This window comes from Ovis aries, chromosome 8 (genome assembly GCF_016772045.2).
Source record: "Ovis aries strain OAR_USU_Benz2616 breed Rambouillet chromosome 8, ARS-UI_Ramb_v3.0, whole genome shotgun sequence".
NCBI lineage: Eukaryota > Metazoa > Chordata > Mammalia > Artiodactyla > Bovidae > Ovis > Ovis aries.
In genome coordinates, this window is record NC_056061.1 from 59,416,630 (window position 1) to 59,432,276 (window position 15,647).

Genomic DNA, 15,647 nt, shown 5'->3' on the forward strand with positions numbered 1-15,647 from the left:
ATATATTATGGCCATTTATTAAATATTGCCATAAATGAAAAGTTGCAATGAAAATTTAAATTCACATGTTATCTTGGACCTTAGTCCCTGACCTGTTTACACTCACACTGTAGAAAATTTAATCCAAATCCATAGCTTTAAGTGCCTTTCATTTCTAAGAAGTCTAAAATTACATCTCCAGCTCCAAACTTCCTCCTGCATTCAAGATTTGCACATCAGTCATGAATATGTAATAGGCATATCAGCTGTAAGACACAGAAGAAAGTAATGAGCACCGTGAAGCAGAGACTAGCAGGGTTAGAAGTCACAGAGGGGTGAAGGGATGGGTGTGTTGGTGAACTGGTCAGGGAGTGTCTCTCTGTAGCGATGACATCTGGTGAGAGACCTGAATGAAGTGAGAACACTGAAGGAAGAAACAGCCAGATGAAAGTAACAGCGATGCCAAGTTCCTAAGGCATGCACAGTTTGGCATGTTCGAGGATCCATGCACGTTGCAAATTCCAGTTATGTGAACAGAGTGAGAAGTTGGAATGTGTACTTGTAGTACATTGATTTCAAGTATATAGTGAGAGATATAGACAGGCCTTGAATTTTTTATTAATTAAATGTCCTTTTGAATTAATATGTTCTTTACGTTCAGTGTGGTTCTTGATTTCAGAGTGGGTGGTTTGGAGAACAGTTATTTCAGTCTTAGGTAAGCTTGAAGTAGTATTTCAACATAAAATGGCCACACAGAGGAGAACCATGTGTGGAAATTAACCAAGCTGTTGGGTTTTTGGTTTTCTTTTCTTTTTGCAGAAAGTATTAATGAAGCTTAGAAAGCCTAGAATTACAGCTACAATTTGGTCCTCAGGAAAGATTATTTGCACTGGAGCAACAAGGTAAATGTTACTTGGGTTTTTATTTTTTAATTTTCCCCTCATGGGAAAGACATTTTTCCAGACTTGAACACAAAATCACATGTACAGTTTGTTGTGTTCCTCAGTATAAAATTTATTTCTTGTGTAACTGATAATCTTTTTCTTTCTTTCAAACCATAGTGAAGAAGAAGCTAAATTTGGTGCCAGACGTTTAGCCCGTAGTCTCCAGAAACTAGGATTTCAGGTAACGTTTTCAAAAGCTATCCAAGCTGCAGATATCCAAAAATTTATTTCTATAAGTTTTATATATATATAGGACTGAAGAAGTCTCCTCAAGATCCTCTTATGATTGACCTTTTTTTAAGTTGTATAATTCTGTCCCTTCAGCTCAAAACGTAGTGCCAGACTTTGCCCACAAGGATGTTTGTATGGGATCCTGGCTTTTTCACAAATTGCTTTCCCATAGAGAGAGACTTGTTTCCTTATAGATTAACTGCTTTTCAACTCCTGACATTTTTCACTTCTCTCTCTGTCATTCACACTCTCTCACACACATGCACACACACAATCTGTGTTTGATCATCATAAGAATGCTGTGTCAGGATGATGAGTGAGAGCCACAGGACCCTATTGACACGTACACACTGCTTAGCAGGCTCTCAGCCTTAAGGTGACCATCTCTAGCAGGTCAGCCTTATAAAATAGAGTTTCTGGAGGCATAACTTTGAATAAAATGAATATGTATCCTGGACTCACTGGGTCACTTAGAAATGATGAGTAAGTAAAAGAAAAAGAGATGGGCCTAGGCAGTTTGGGATTTGGGTGGCAGGGGATGGGGGGTCAAGTTTCTCTCTGATGACTGCAGTCTCCCCTGAGGTGGAAGGTGGCCAAGCAGGCACCGAGGTGCTGGGGGGTGTGGGGATGTTGGTGCTGGCCAGGAGTTCGGTAGAGAGCCGAGACTGATGGCAGGGCCACTGGATATATCTCGTGACTTTCTCTCATTGCCTTGTGACTGTGCTGAGTTGGAGGATAGTTAGTTCATCCAGATTTGCGGTTTTACTAGGAACAGTTGAAAGGATTACAGGGTAAAATCATTAAAATATTGGCAGAAGTGGCTAAAGTTATTAATATTGAGAGGATATTATTTTCAGCCTCGGAGCCTCTTTTCTTAGCCTTACGTTAGAGATGTTGCGAGAAATCCCAGTGAGTTAAAGACACAATTTTGTCACTCTGTTCCTCATTCCGTCCCCCCAAGTGAGCCGACATCTAACTAAATTCACAGAAACCTGATTCTACCTTACTGCATATAACAAGAAGTCTGGCCTTTGGAGCTCAGAGTCCACTGCTTGTTGAGTTTGAAATGACAGCTTTTCCATTTTGACTCTTTTTGGAGGAATCTGCTTTAATGTTTCCTCACTGTTCTCCCTCTTACACTAATAGATTAAATATCCCGTTTAAAGTACAGTCTTAAAATAAGATTCAGAAGACCCAGATGTACTATTTTATTCATGCAATTATCTCAGGCTTTGTTTATTTTTTAATAAAGTTTTTGAGCTCCCCGCTTCTCCGCTTTAATTACAGCAATAAGCAGTCTCTGGTAACTTCAAATATTAAATCATGCTTTAAATGTTTCTGTTTATCTTGTTTGCTCTTATTTTTAAGGATTAAAATTTAAGATTTAAAATTAAGATTGCCACAATGAGTAAGTTTTTTGTTTGTTTGTTTCAAAATAATTCATTGGTTTTACTTCTCTCCTAAAGGTAATATTTACAGATTTTAAGGTTGTTAACGTTTTGGCAGTGTGTAACATGCCATTTGAAATCCGTTTGCCAGAATTCACAAAGAACAATAGACCTCATGCCAGGTAGGTCTTCAAAGAATCAATATAACTTATCAAATTTGAAATTACTTGTCAGTCTATAAATATTTATATTAATTGTGGCTTTTTTGGTATAGTTATGAACCTGAACTTCATCCTGCTGTGTGCTATCGGATAAAATCGCTAAGAGCTACATTACAGATTTTCTCAACAGGAAGTATCACAGTAACAGGTATTTTATGATATTGAAACCAAGCTTGTCAATTATGGATTGAATAAGATGAGGTGTTCATACCAAAATAGAGATAAAGTATGCTTTTCCCCTTCTGCCCTCCTCAGAGAGCCAGTCTCCTCATTTTTAACACAGTTGTCGTTCAGCTACTAAGTCATGTCTGACTCTTTGCAACCCCATGGACTATAGCACGCCAGGCTTCCCTGTTCTTCACTATTTCCCAGAGTTTGTGCAAACTCATGTCCATTGAGTCAGTGATGCCGTCCAACCATCTCATCCTCTGTTGCCCCCTTCTTCTCCTGCCTTCAATCTTCCCCAGCATCAGAGTCTTTTCCAGTGAGTCGGTTCTTCACATCAGGTGACCAAAGTATTGGAGCTTCAGCTTCAGCATCAGTCCTTCCAATGAATATTCAGGATTAATTTCATTTAGGATTGACTGATTTGATCTCCTTGCTGTCCAGGCGACTCTGAAGAGTCTTCTCCAGCACCACAGTTCAAAAGCATCAATTCTTCAGCACTCAGCCTTCCATATGATCCAACTATCACATCCGAACAGGACTACTGGAAAAACCATAGCTTTGACTCTACATATCTTTGTTGGCAAACACAGTAGATGAGTTTAACCTGCTTTTAAACATTATTGTGAAATCTTACGTATACAGTTTTGTGTCTGTCTTCTTTATCTTCATCATTACCTTAGTAGATTCATCTGTATTGTTCCACATAGTTGTGGATCAGTCGTTCTTATTGCTCCTTAGTACCCAGCGTGTGACTATATTGTTCCATGGGCATTTGAGTTTTCAGTTTGAAATTAAGAATATTCTAGTATATGTTTTCATATATTGTTTTTAAGTTTATGATGTCTTGCATTTAAAATACTCAAGCCTGTTGTATGAACTTCATAGAGGTTTTACATGAGCAGAATATTCAAATATAATTGGTATCTATTTGTAATGTGTATTTTGTTATATCTTCTGAGTCTTCTTAATTATTTGGAAGAGGTGATTTCAAAAGAGTAGGCATAGATGTCAAAGGGTAGCATTAGGTGTGCAGGGTGATTTTTTTTTTTAATGGTATTGTGGTTATAAATTGTTCATAGACATACTAGGGAGTCAGGTCCAGTCTTTGGCAAAATTAAGGAAAACTACTTTAGGTCCTTGAATTTTCTTTTTATTCCATTAATCCTTAAAGGAAAATACACCTATAAACGTTCAATAGAAAAGCTTTAGTTTTGATTCATCCATGGGTTTTCACATCTTCCTTGGAGACTTTTAAAGGCTTTTGCCAGGATCATGCCTGAATCTTAAAAATGGAGTGATGGGGAACAAGTCTCTTTCTTTCCTTCTCTGGGTTTCTACACTTTGGAGCTCAGACTTCACAGGGTTCTAAAATATATAAAGTCCTTGCTAAGTATGGAATTGGGCTTCCCTGGTGGCTTAGTGGTAAAGAATCTGCCTGTCAAGCAGGAGACTCGGTTTGATCCCTGGGTTGGGAAGATTCCCTGGAGAAGGACATAGCAACCCACTCCAGTGTTCTTACCTGGGAAATCCCATGCACTGAAGAGCCTGGTGGGCTACAGTCCATGGGGTTGCAAAAAAGTCAGACACGACTTAGTGACTAAACAACAAGAAGTATGGAATAAAATAATGCTTATGTAAAATATATATATTAAGTTAATAGATAATTAACACAATGGCAAACTGAAGACCATTGACCTGGTTACCTAGTATGCATTATATATTAACATCTGGAATACCCTCTGAACTGTTAGGTCAGTGGACACATTCTGAGTGGTCCTGACAGGCAGAGCTCTGTTCTCTGGAGGGACTGAGGTGAGTCAGGAAAGGGTTCTCAGTGGATGCATATGTACATTTTTAGGATCTTTCAAAAAGTAAGTGTAAATGTTAGTGGGGGAAAATACATGTATTTATGTATTTATTCAAAATAGATTTTATGAAAATACTTTTCACTGTTCTATATATATTTTTACCTATTTCGATGAAAGCTTACTTATTTTAAAGTTATTCTTAGCATTGTATGGATTAATAAATATATTACATCACCTCATCCCTGGTGCTTTTTTGTTTTTAATTGGCAGTTATTGTTTAGTCACTAAGTCATGTCTGACTCTCTGGGACCCCATGAACTGTATCCTGCCAAGTTCCTCTGTCCATGGGGTTTCCCAGGCAAGAATACTGAAGTGGGTTGCCATTTCCTTCTCAGGGGATCTTCCCAATTCAGGAATCAAACTGGTGTCTCCTGCATTGGCAGGCAGATTCTTTCCGCTGAGCCACCAGGGAAGTAAGCTGTAAGGGTGAATGACCCAATGAGTAGTAAAGATGTGAATACCAGATAGTGGTAAATCTGTGGGGATGTTCAGACCGTGCAGTTTAGAACAGCCCTCTGGTTTCCCAACTCTGGTAGCAGCTTTGTTTACTTCTGCTGGATTCCTTGATACTCCTGTGATGAGCTTCACAGGAGTGAAGCCAGGTTACAGTGACCAAAAGGATAATATTATTAATAGTTGTCTAGTTCTGTCCTGTTTTCCCTTCCTTTAATGAGCGTATTTTAGCACTTCGTATTTTCCTCTGTGATTGTGTGTGTGTGTTTAATATACTTTCTTTTCACAGTAGTGCCCAAACCAAGATGAATAACATCATTTTATGTTTGATTCCCTTTAACTGTTTGTAAAAAATTGTATTTCTTGGTTGTTACTATGACTGTGTGTACAGTTATATAAGTGTAGATTTTTAAAAGAACAACCTGATATTCTAAGGTACTCAGTTCTTTGTAATTCTGGGAAATCAGCTTTTCCTAGTTTTCTTCTGCCTCTTCTCACCTCTTCCTCCATTGTGTTGTTGCAGGACCCAATGTAAAGGCTGTTGCTTCTGCTGTGGAACAGATTTACCCATTTGTGTTTGAAAGCAGGAAAGAGATTTTATAATTCACCACTTAATTGGTTAGAATCCTTAACTGAGCACCTTTTAAAACCTGCTGCACATTGGACTCAAAAGGAAAACCGGACCAACAGTAACTGAGGAAATAGACTCTTTTATTCTTTCACGGCTACAGTGTAAGCTCCAGGCCCTTTGGATTTTATTTCAAACCTTGCTGTAATATAAAAAGGAAGTTTACAAGACGTGACATTGCTGCTTTTACAAAAGGACACTTCTATTTATTTTCGCAGTGATTTTCATGTCCCCGTGAGCAGAGCTGTCGCCGTGTGCACTACCGCAGATTGCTTTGTTGTTGTCATTATTTTTTTTCCAGTTTGAGCTAATGTGTTTTATTTGTGAATAGTCTTTTACATTTTTGTATGCTGAATATGGGCACCAAAGAACCTGTCAAAGTTATCTTTTTCAATTGAATGTGCACAAATAAAAGTTTGGAAAAGATCTCTCTTCATATCCATTCTATAACTTTTATTCCCCATTTTTCTATTTTAACAAAACTTGTATTCATAATTCTTTTTTTTAATCTATGCAAGCTTAGACTTTTTGCTAAAGTGTGTCAGCTTCGTTTTGAAGTGTATTTTGTAAATATACATATGCCACGTGTGTATAGTATCTTTTAATGCTCTGTTACCAAATATCAAATAGGAATTTTTTTTTCTTGAAGATTAGAAATGAAAACCTGTATATAAATTGTAGGGAACCAGAATAGAACTTTATAGATTAAGCATAATGTTTTATGTTGCTAATTTAACATGGTAGAAAATGTTAACCATCTTTTAAAAGTTGCAGAGTTGTAGTTTTAAAAAAAGAAACCTCTTATTACCTACAAGATAAATACAAGAAAAGCTGTGATGGGTTGTACCTCATATGTACCTTTGTTATTCTGGAAAGACTCAACTCTGGTTATAGGAAAAGAATAATCTGAGGTTGATACTCAAGGCTGTATATTAGGAGTCTTGTCAGAAGTTGAAACATTGTGCTGTTTTAACAAGAAGTGCCCCAGGGTGACTATATTAATACTGCAGTTCAACTTGAACTTGAAAGCCATTTTGCAAGATAAGTCTTTCTCCTTGCTGTGTCTTATTGAATGAAGCTAAAGAGTGACTATTCAATACATGGGATTGCGCCTTTAAGTTAACAGTAAATACACATTTGTGAACAGTAAATACACATTTGGCTCACCCATGAGCCCAGAATGGTAATAAGAGTATCAAGCTGTAGTGATGCTCGACCAATTGAGTATTAACTAACAATGATTTTACCTAGAAATAAAACTAAGTGGAGAGTCATACTAGCTTCTCAGTAAACATTAATAGAGATAATACAACACAGTCTTCCACTAAAACCTTGAATTCCAAAATGTTTTGGAACCTTTGTGAAAAATTGGAACACTTTAACCTCTATATTCTAGTACATTTTCCCTACCATGTTCTAAAATCTTGAAAACTGTACTGAACAAGACATATTATTTTATGTTTATCTTTGTCTTCTCGATACCTTCCCCTGCCCTTCCTCTCACTCTTCCTAAGTTGGAGGCAAGAGCTAACTTTTATATTTTCTCTCTTGAGAGAGACTTAATTGTGATTTTCAGACTTCTTTCTTTCTTTTTACGTTTGTGTTTAGGTAGCCTCATAAAATATATACAGAATAAAATTCAATGAAAATTATAGGTTCTGGGCAGACTGAAAAATTTGAGTTTTCACTAAAACTTAATTAACAGTAATTAAGTGATCTTCTGTTCTGCAGTGTTCACAGAAAAAGAAATCGAGAAGGAGGGCTGGAGGGGAACATGGGCTGGATATAGCCAAGATGCAGATCCAAATGTTGTAAGACTTTTCAGTATTGGAGTGACTTGAAAACTAGGTAGATCAGTAGCTCATCAAAACGCTTTCTCAGAAAAGAGGAAGAAAGACAATCTGACTGGGTCTGGTTTCAGGGCTGCTGCTCGTGTGTCGCCTGGCAAAGTGTCACGGGTGTGACCCACTATCCTTAAAGCTGGTAAGAAATGAGTGTGTCTGATGTCTTCTGGCTTTTCACAAGTGCTGTACATTTTTTTTATAAATAAAAACTGTAAATATATACATAAAAATTACAAGTGTTCCCCCTTTTTATTTTTAAAAGTGAAAATGCTGTACTTGGGGTTGTATTGGGTAAAAATTAGTTTGAAAATAGAATTGTTTCATATAGATTCTGAATAATAAAAGAAAAATAGAGTGCTTAAGATAGTGAAGTTGAAATCACTTAATGATAAACCTGCTAAGTTTATAAACAGTTTCCTGCCCATTTATAATACATGGCTAAGCCATGAAATAGCTAAAGGACACACAGTGTTTGAACTTGCACAGTTTAACAGTTTTGTTAGTATGTTACAATCTGTGATGCTTGGCAAAGAAAAAAAATCATACCGATTAATTACCTGTTGTGGCCTTTTTTAATGTCAGCATATAATTCCACTGAAGGTTCTTAATAAATTTCTTCAATCGATTACCTCTACAGAACATACTTTCCCTTCTTCCAAAACAAATGAACAATGCATGCTCAAATTTGAGTGAGAAATGTACTGTGCAGAATGGAGAATGCAGATCTTTCTTCATAAGTTCCCCTGCCAATTTTAATGTAGATAGTGTTTTTCAGCACCAGAACTTTTAGTCATTCTCCTGAGTTTCTGGTAATACAGTTTTACTGTTGCTTACAGAGGCTGAAGTCTGACCACTTCATTATAAAGGGCTGCAGTAGATCTTACTTCCTTATATCAAACTGGGACAGTTTGTTACAGGCTGATACAAAAATTTCAGGCTAAATGAAAAGGGCTTTTGACTCAGGATTCTCTTTTCTTCAGGGTAATCATATTTTTGTATTCTTTTTCAACTTCGGTTCAGTATATTTTGTGTGTGTTTCCCATAGCTTAAGTCATTTAATGGATTACTGCATAAATGGTTTGAGATTTTTTATTGTAGATTTTCTACCAGTGTACCAAATTTTATTGGTAAAATGCCTCCCCACATCTTAAAATTCAACTGGTGCAGTACAGAAAAGAGCAGACCATTACTGTGTGGGTGAAAACCCAAGTTTCTGGTACAGTCAGTGATCTCTGTTTCATCATAGAACATAGTGAGGGAATCGTCCCAATGTCTAGATGTCATTTATTATATCTGCAAGTATCTGAAAGTCAGCATCAGTTATAGCCCGTAGGCTGTAACTTGAGGTAGTGATATTCCTGAGGCGTGTGAAGAACTGCAGGAAACTATGGATCTAAGTTATCATGAAAGCCTTACAAAGAGAGACGTGTGCAAGCTTAACTTAGTAACTGAGACCTAATTAGTTACAGATTTGGATAAATAACCTAATGACCTGACTCCTTTTCTCATGTTATACTAACAACTACTAAATAAATATGATCCCATGATTTTGAAAGTATCTTTTCTATTCATATATTTTTTAATGGATAGAAAAATGCTTATCTTTCTCAACTATTGCAGAGTTGTTTCTTTTTTAATACATTGTAATAACATCAAATTCATAAAAGAATATTTTGAATTACATTGTAGTTCATGATTCATAAGATGGATAATCTTTATAGTTGTTGAACTATAATTAGAAATGATCACTAAAGTCCTAACCAGGACCCTATCCTAAGCTAGAACATGTGTGCAATTGTCTATATTGTGTCTTGGTTCTTTTTTACACAAGACCTAGTGTGAGGAGTGTCTTGGTAGGCAAAGAACTGTAAGCTTATGTTCGGACAACTGATGTGTCTGAATAATAAAGCCACAACAGGCCTCTGTGCATAACAAACCTTAAGATAAAAGTTGTTCTCATCACTGGTTCATCGTCTTTCAAAGGCTACTCTGTGAAGAAGTTGGAAAATACTGAACCAGCTGGTATTATTTTTATCCTGGTATCCTGCTCAGAGTAAGAAAGAGACCACTTGGGACCTTGTTCCTCAAATACCTTTCATGGCTCCTTTAGGGGGTGGGGTAATGAGTAAAGACTGTGTAATTTCAGGATATCCTTTTTAAACTAGCTCCATGACACTGAAAAGAAAACGCAGGAGTGGCTAACACATATTGATAGACACCAGAAGTATTCTCTTTCTGTAGCAACACTTGAAGGGTTTTGAGGCCATTAGATCTCTGAAGAAAGCTGCCCTGGCTGTCCCTTACCCCGCAGATTTTTAGACTCCAAGAACTGCTCTTGGGGTTTTCCTTTTTGAAGCTGTTTTGGCACTAATTCCTCCCGGTGATGACTCATAAAACAAATGTTGTTTTTCACATAGTTCCTGAAAGAGAAAGAGGCACTAATGAAAATGTCATTCTTAATTTACAGTATTTGGGGGGAAAAAATGTGCAGGCTATCGTTTTTTTTACCCTGGGGCTTTAATGTTTTAGCTGTGCAAAAAAGACCAATGTTTATTGCAAAGTTTCCATGTGTCACGAAATTCTGGGCACCACAGACCTTTGATCAATCTCATGCAAAGGGTAAGATGGGGTGGCTTCTCAGAACAACCATGGCATTCCTGTCTGCAAGGAAGGATTCCAGGGGTAGTCTTACATGGAATGAGTGGAGATCACAACCCAGATCCTCTCGTTTTTCCCCCCTTTTCTCAGACTGGTTACCAATATGCCTGTATTTGTGTCTACACATTCTGCTTTCTGCATTATTCTCTTGCTCCTGCTTTAACAAATTCATTTCTACAAGATTATTTCCATCAGCATAGAAACATGGTCTAGTATTTTATATTTACTTTTAAAAAGACCACTTTCGAACCTTTCTCTCCCCTTAAATATACTGTCCTATGGTTTATCCAGTTCGTTGAGTGGCTACAACATTCCTGGTGTTCTGTGTTTGGAGTAAAGACCTTGCTTTCAAGGATCTTACATCTTAACAAAGGAGACAAGCACATAAGCACATGATTTCAACTAGTAAGAGTGCTAATGAGAAAAGTAAACCAACAAAGGGGGAAAGAATGACTTAGTGGGGATGTGGAGGCCTTTATCACACTGCTGGCATCTCCAAAGATGAGGTGACATTTGATCAGAAACTGGAGTGAAGTTAGGGAAGAAACCATGTGAAGGTCGGCAACTAAGGACCATGTTACGGAAAGTCCAGCACAGCTAGAACATGGGAACACGTGAATGACAGAGGTGCCGCTGGAGGGGTAGGTAGCAGCCATAGTTCATGTTGAAGTATGGCAAAACCAATACAATATTGTAAAGTAAAAAAAGAATTTAAAAAAAAATGTAGTAGGATTTTGAGCTGAAGAACGACATTTTAAAAGATCCATCTAGCTGCTGTATGGAGGATGGACTGCAGAAGGTGGAAGCTGAAAGAGGACTAGTTTGGAGGTTAGTCCAGATAAAAGATGGCTTGGGTTTAGAATAGTACTGATAGAAAGTGTATGTTCGTATGTTCACAGCTAACAAGACTGACAGTGTAAGGAACAGAATGGATGAATCCCACGCCTCTGGCCTCAGAAGCACCCTTGGCCTCAGAGGTTCCCCCAAGCAAAAGACTTGTGGAGGAAATATGAGAAGGGCGGTCAATGGTACTGGGAATCCAGAGTTCTGTGCAGGTCATATTAAATTAGAGATGCCTATGGACGCTCTAACCAAAGATGTCAAGTAGACGGATTTGGGAATTGAAAATCAGGTAAAAGGTCAGAGACCAGAGAAAATCATTTGGGTATCATCAATTTATGGATGGCTTATAAAGCCAGGGGAATACACCCAAGAAGTGAGTGTAGATGGAGATCAAGGATTAAGCCCTAGGCATTATGGTATTTGGAGGGAGGGAGGGAGGAAGGAAGGACGGAAGGGGAAACAAAGGAGACCAGGGAGTCACTGATGAGGGAGGAAAACCAAGAAAGTACAATATTCTAGAAAATAAGTAGAAGAAAAACGGCTTAAAGATGGGAGCATGGAGAACTGGGCACATACAGCTAGAGTCACATAACACGGGAACATAAGGGGTTTGGTAACAGCAGAGGTCATGGGGAATAAGAAAGCAGCAAAGAAAACCTGAGGGGTAAATAAGTACAACACAGAATGAGAGGTAAGGATGTGGAGAAAACAAACAGAAGATACCCTGTAACTGAATAGTGGCAGCAAGGAGTGGGTGGTACCTGAGGGGAATTTGAGATCTGAGGTCTAGGGAGGTATTTTGTTTAGGATGGGAAGTACTGGAGCTGTGTGTGTGTGTGTGTGTGTAGTGATAATCCTATGCTGCTAAGTCCCTTCAGTCGTGTCCGACTCTGTGCGACCCCATAGACAGCAGCCCCCCAGGCTCCCCCGTCCCTGGGATTCTCCAGGCAAGAACACTGGAGTGGGCTGCCGTTTCCTTCTCCAATGCATGAAAGTGAAAAGTGAAAGTGAAGCGCTCAGTCGTGTCTGACTCTTCGCGACCGCATGTTCTGCAGCCCACCACGCTCCTCCGTCCATGGGATTCGCCAGGCAAGAGTACTGGAGTGGGGTGCCATCACCTTCTCCAGATAATCCCATAGAAGGGGGAAATTGATGACATACTCAAGACTAATGGACGAATTGGCCGTTATACCAAGAAGTAGAAAACGGGCACAGATGTAGGTAGTTTGGTAGATGGCATAGAGCATGAGGTGGTATCTTTCTCTCTCTCTCTCTCTCTCTCTCTCTCGCGAACTAAAAAGCCAAGACCATCAGCAGGGGGTGAGGAAGTGGGACGGAATGCTGGAGGTTTGAGAGGTGACAGAGTGTGAGGTCGCCATCTAGGACTGTCGGAAAACCAACTGCAGAAGGACATTCCTGGAAACCTATTTGAGATTTACATTCAGCAATTTAAAACTGAACTTACCTAGCACAGTTGGCTATTTTCTCCAGCCATGTGTAGTTCCTCGGATGCAGGGAAAAAACAGGCTAAGAATAGACTTAATCAGATTTGCCTGATTAAGAATAGACTTAACTAAGATTTGCCTGAACAATGAAGGGAGAGGGGACAAGGTAAAGGAAGACGTGGTGCATGGAATCCAACGTAAGAAAGGAAGTGGATGATGACTCTTCAGTGGATTCCCAGTCCTGGTAGGTGTTAGAGAGTGAGCTGAAATGCAGAGTGGTCCAAGGGTGCGTGGGAGGCTTGTGAAAGGAGCAGTGATGAGTTAAGACAGTCAGGACCATGATCATCCTGTTTGTTCCCATTCCCAGCAAAACTGGACTGTAGCTGATGTCTTCACAAACTTCCACTCTCAAGCCTCCTCGGTCGCCTCTGTCCTCCCAACCCCACTGAGACTGTACCCAACAACCCGTAGTCACCACCCCCCTTTGTACTTGGCCACTCCGCAGCATTTAACATCATTTGGTGCCACCTTCCCACAACACTCCTCCTGGCTTCAGTGATTCCATATTTTCCGGGCTCCTCTCCAACCCCGCTGTTGGCTCCTTTTCAGTGCTTTCCACGCTCACTCTCCCCTGCTTGTTCTCTAAATGTTGGCATAAACTAGGGCTTGGTCCTGGACCTCATTCTCTTTGCTCTGCTCTCCGACTAGATGATCTCATCTGGTTCCATAACCTACATACCATTTACTCCCAAATCTGACCCAGACTCTGAATGTCCCCAGAATCTCATATATCCAGCTGCCAGTGAATACACATCCATCTGATGTCAAATGGACATCTCTGTAATCTTTCCAGCTCTGAAACCAAGTTCTCTTTCAGACTCCCCCATTTTACCATCCATGCAGCTTCTCAAGCTAAAAATTTTAGTTATTATCCTGACTATTTCATTTCTGTGGTTTAGTTGCTCAGACATGTCCAACTCTTTTGTAACTTCATGGACTGTAGCTGCCAGGGTCCTCCGTCCATGGGATTTCCCAGGTAAGAATAGTCGAGTGCGTTGCCATTTCCTTCTCCAGGGGTCTAGCCATCCCAGGGATTGAACCCACATCTCCTGCATTGCAGGTGGATTCTTTTACTGCTGAGCTACTGGGGAAGCCCCACTACTTCATTGCTGCTGCTGCTAAGTCGCTTCAGTCATGTCCGACTCTGTGCGACCCCATAGACGGCAGCCTATCAGACTCCTCCGTCTCTGGGATTCTCCAGGCAAGAACACTGGAGTGGGTTGCCATTTCCTTCTCCAATGCATGAAAATGAAAAGCAAAAGTGAAGTCGCTTAGTTGTGCCTGACTCTTAGCGACCCCATGGACTGCAGCCTACCAGGCTCCTCCATCCATGGGATTTTCCAGGCAAGAGTACTAGAGTGGGGTGCCACCTTACTCCTATATCGAATTCATTCATTCACCCATTCATTTTCAATAATGTGCTTCAATTATATGCAAAGAAATTATTCCAGGTGCTGGGAAACTACAGTGAACTAAGTATACAAAAACTAGGGCAGAGACCCTGCGTCTTGAGCATTTCCTGGTGTGTCTGGGATACAGCAGAATGACCTATACAGCTGGTGAGAGTGAAAGCAGGGAAGAGTGGTAGGATATACAGACCTGTATGGGCCTGAATACACATTGGAAGGACTGATGTTGAAGCTGAAGCTCCAATACTTTGGCGACCTGATGCAAAGAGCCGACTCATTGGAAAAGACCCTGAGGCTGGGAAAGATTGAAGGCAGGAGGAGAAGGGGATGATAGAGAACGAGATGGTTGGATGGCATCACCGATTCAATGGACGTGAATTTGAGCAAACTCCGGGAGATGATAAGGCACAGGGAGGCTGAGTGTGCTGCAGTCCGTGGGGTTGCAAAGAGTCGGACATGACTTGGCAACTGAACAACATGGGCCATCAAAGCTGCTGGAAGAGTTGAGCAAAGGAATGGCTTGATCACATGTAAAGGGGTCACTAGTTGCTGTGCTGAAAACACTGGAGGGGATGGAGTCTGAAAACAGGACCAGTTGGGTGGGTCTCAGGTGGCTCAGTGGGTAAAGAATCCACCTGCAATGCAGGAGAGGCAGATGTGGGTTCGATCCCCAGGTCGGGAAGATCCCCTGGAGGAGGGCATGGCAATCCACTCCAGCATTCTTGCCTGGAGAATCCCAATGGACAGAGGAGCCTGGTGGACTATAGTCCATAGGGTTTCAGAGAGTTGGACACGACTAAAGAGAATGAGCATGCACAGATGGTTAATACAGTAATACAGGAGAAAGCATAGTGACTCAGATCAGAGAAAGAACAGTGAAGATGGCCAGGTTCTAGATGTATTTGAAATAAGAACCAACACTATATTCCAAAAGATTGAACATGGAGTGGGAGGGAAGGAGAGGGAAGACTCGGAGGTCTGTGGCCAGAGCAAGTAGAAAGATAAGGTTGACCTCAAGTGATGTCTGTGAGTTGAGTAGGTTTGGGGGGCATCAGGGTTGAATTTAGATTATGCTCAGTTTGAAAGATTTATTAGACATTTGAAAAAAGGTGTAGAGCAAAGAGTTGAATAAACAAGACTTGAATTCAGGAAAGATATTGAAGCTAGAGGTATAAATGTTGAAATCAGTGGCATATAGATAGTATAAAGGCCACGGCTTTAAGATCAATGAGCCAGTGAGGGATAGAGAGGTGATCAAAGGATGAAGCCCCTGGGCATGCCAACTTTAAGACAGTGAAACATGAGATGGATCCAGCAAAGGAGGAGTGAGTGGCAGAAGACAACCAGGAGGTTGGTCCCGGAAGGCAGTGAAGCAAGGGTCACGGAAAGGAAGGCACGCTCACCCCAGTCCATGCTGGCGATGGTCACTATGCCAGCCATTAAGATGCTGACTGAGAACTGACCGCTGGGTTTAGCAACGTGGAGTAACCTGGATATTAAAAGGAACA

At 40.2% G+C, this 15,647-nt stretch overlaps 2 protein-coding genes across 4 annotated transcripts in view; one reads left to right on the forward strand and one right to left on the reverse strand.

Moving 5' to 3' along the window:
* The window catches only part of TBPL1 (TATA-box binding protein like 1), a 40,926-nt gene extending 32,972 nt beyond the window's left edge, over positions 1-7,954 (forward strand). For both annotated transcript variants that reach the window (XM_060419691.1, XM_004011347.6), the window contains exons 3-7: positions 799-881; positions 1,041-1,104; positions 2,621-2,724; positions 2,817-2,911; positions 5,776-7,954. In XM_060419691.1, coding sequence (XP_060275674.1) covers positions 799-881; positions 1,041-1,104; positions 2,621-2,724; positions 2,817-2,911; positions 5,776-5,855 — 426 coding nt within the window. In that variant the 3' untranslated portion in view covers positions 5,856-7,954. The remainder of the gene's footprint in view (positions 1-798; positions 882-1,040; positions 1,105-2,620; positions 2,725-2,816; positions 2,912-5,775) is intronic.
* Positions 7,955-8,799: 845 nt separating this feature from the next.
* The window catches only part of SLC2A12 (solute carrier family 2 member 12), a 66,596-nt gene continuing 59,748 nt past the window's right edge, over positions 8,800-15,647 (reverse strand). For both annotated transcript variants that reach the window (XM_004011348.6, XM_060419690.1), the window contains exon 5: positions 8,800-10,144. In XM_004011348.6, coding sequence (XP_004011397.1) covers positions 9,991-10,144 — 154 coding nt within the window. In that variant the 3' untranslated portion in view covers positions 8,800-9,990. The remainder of the gene's footprint in view (positions 10,145-15,647) is intronic.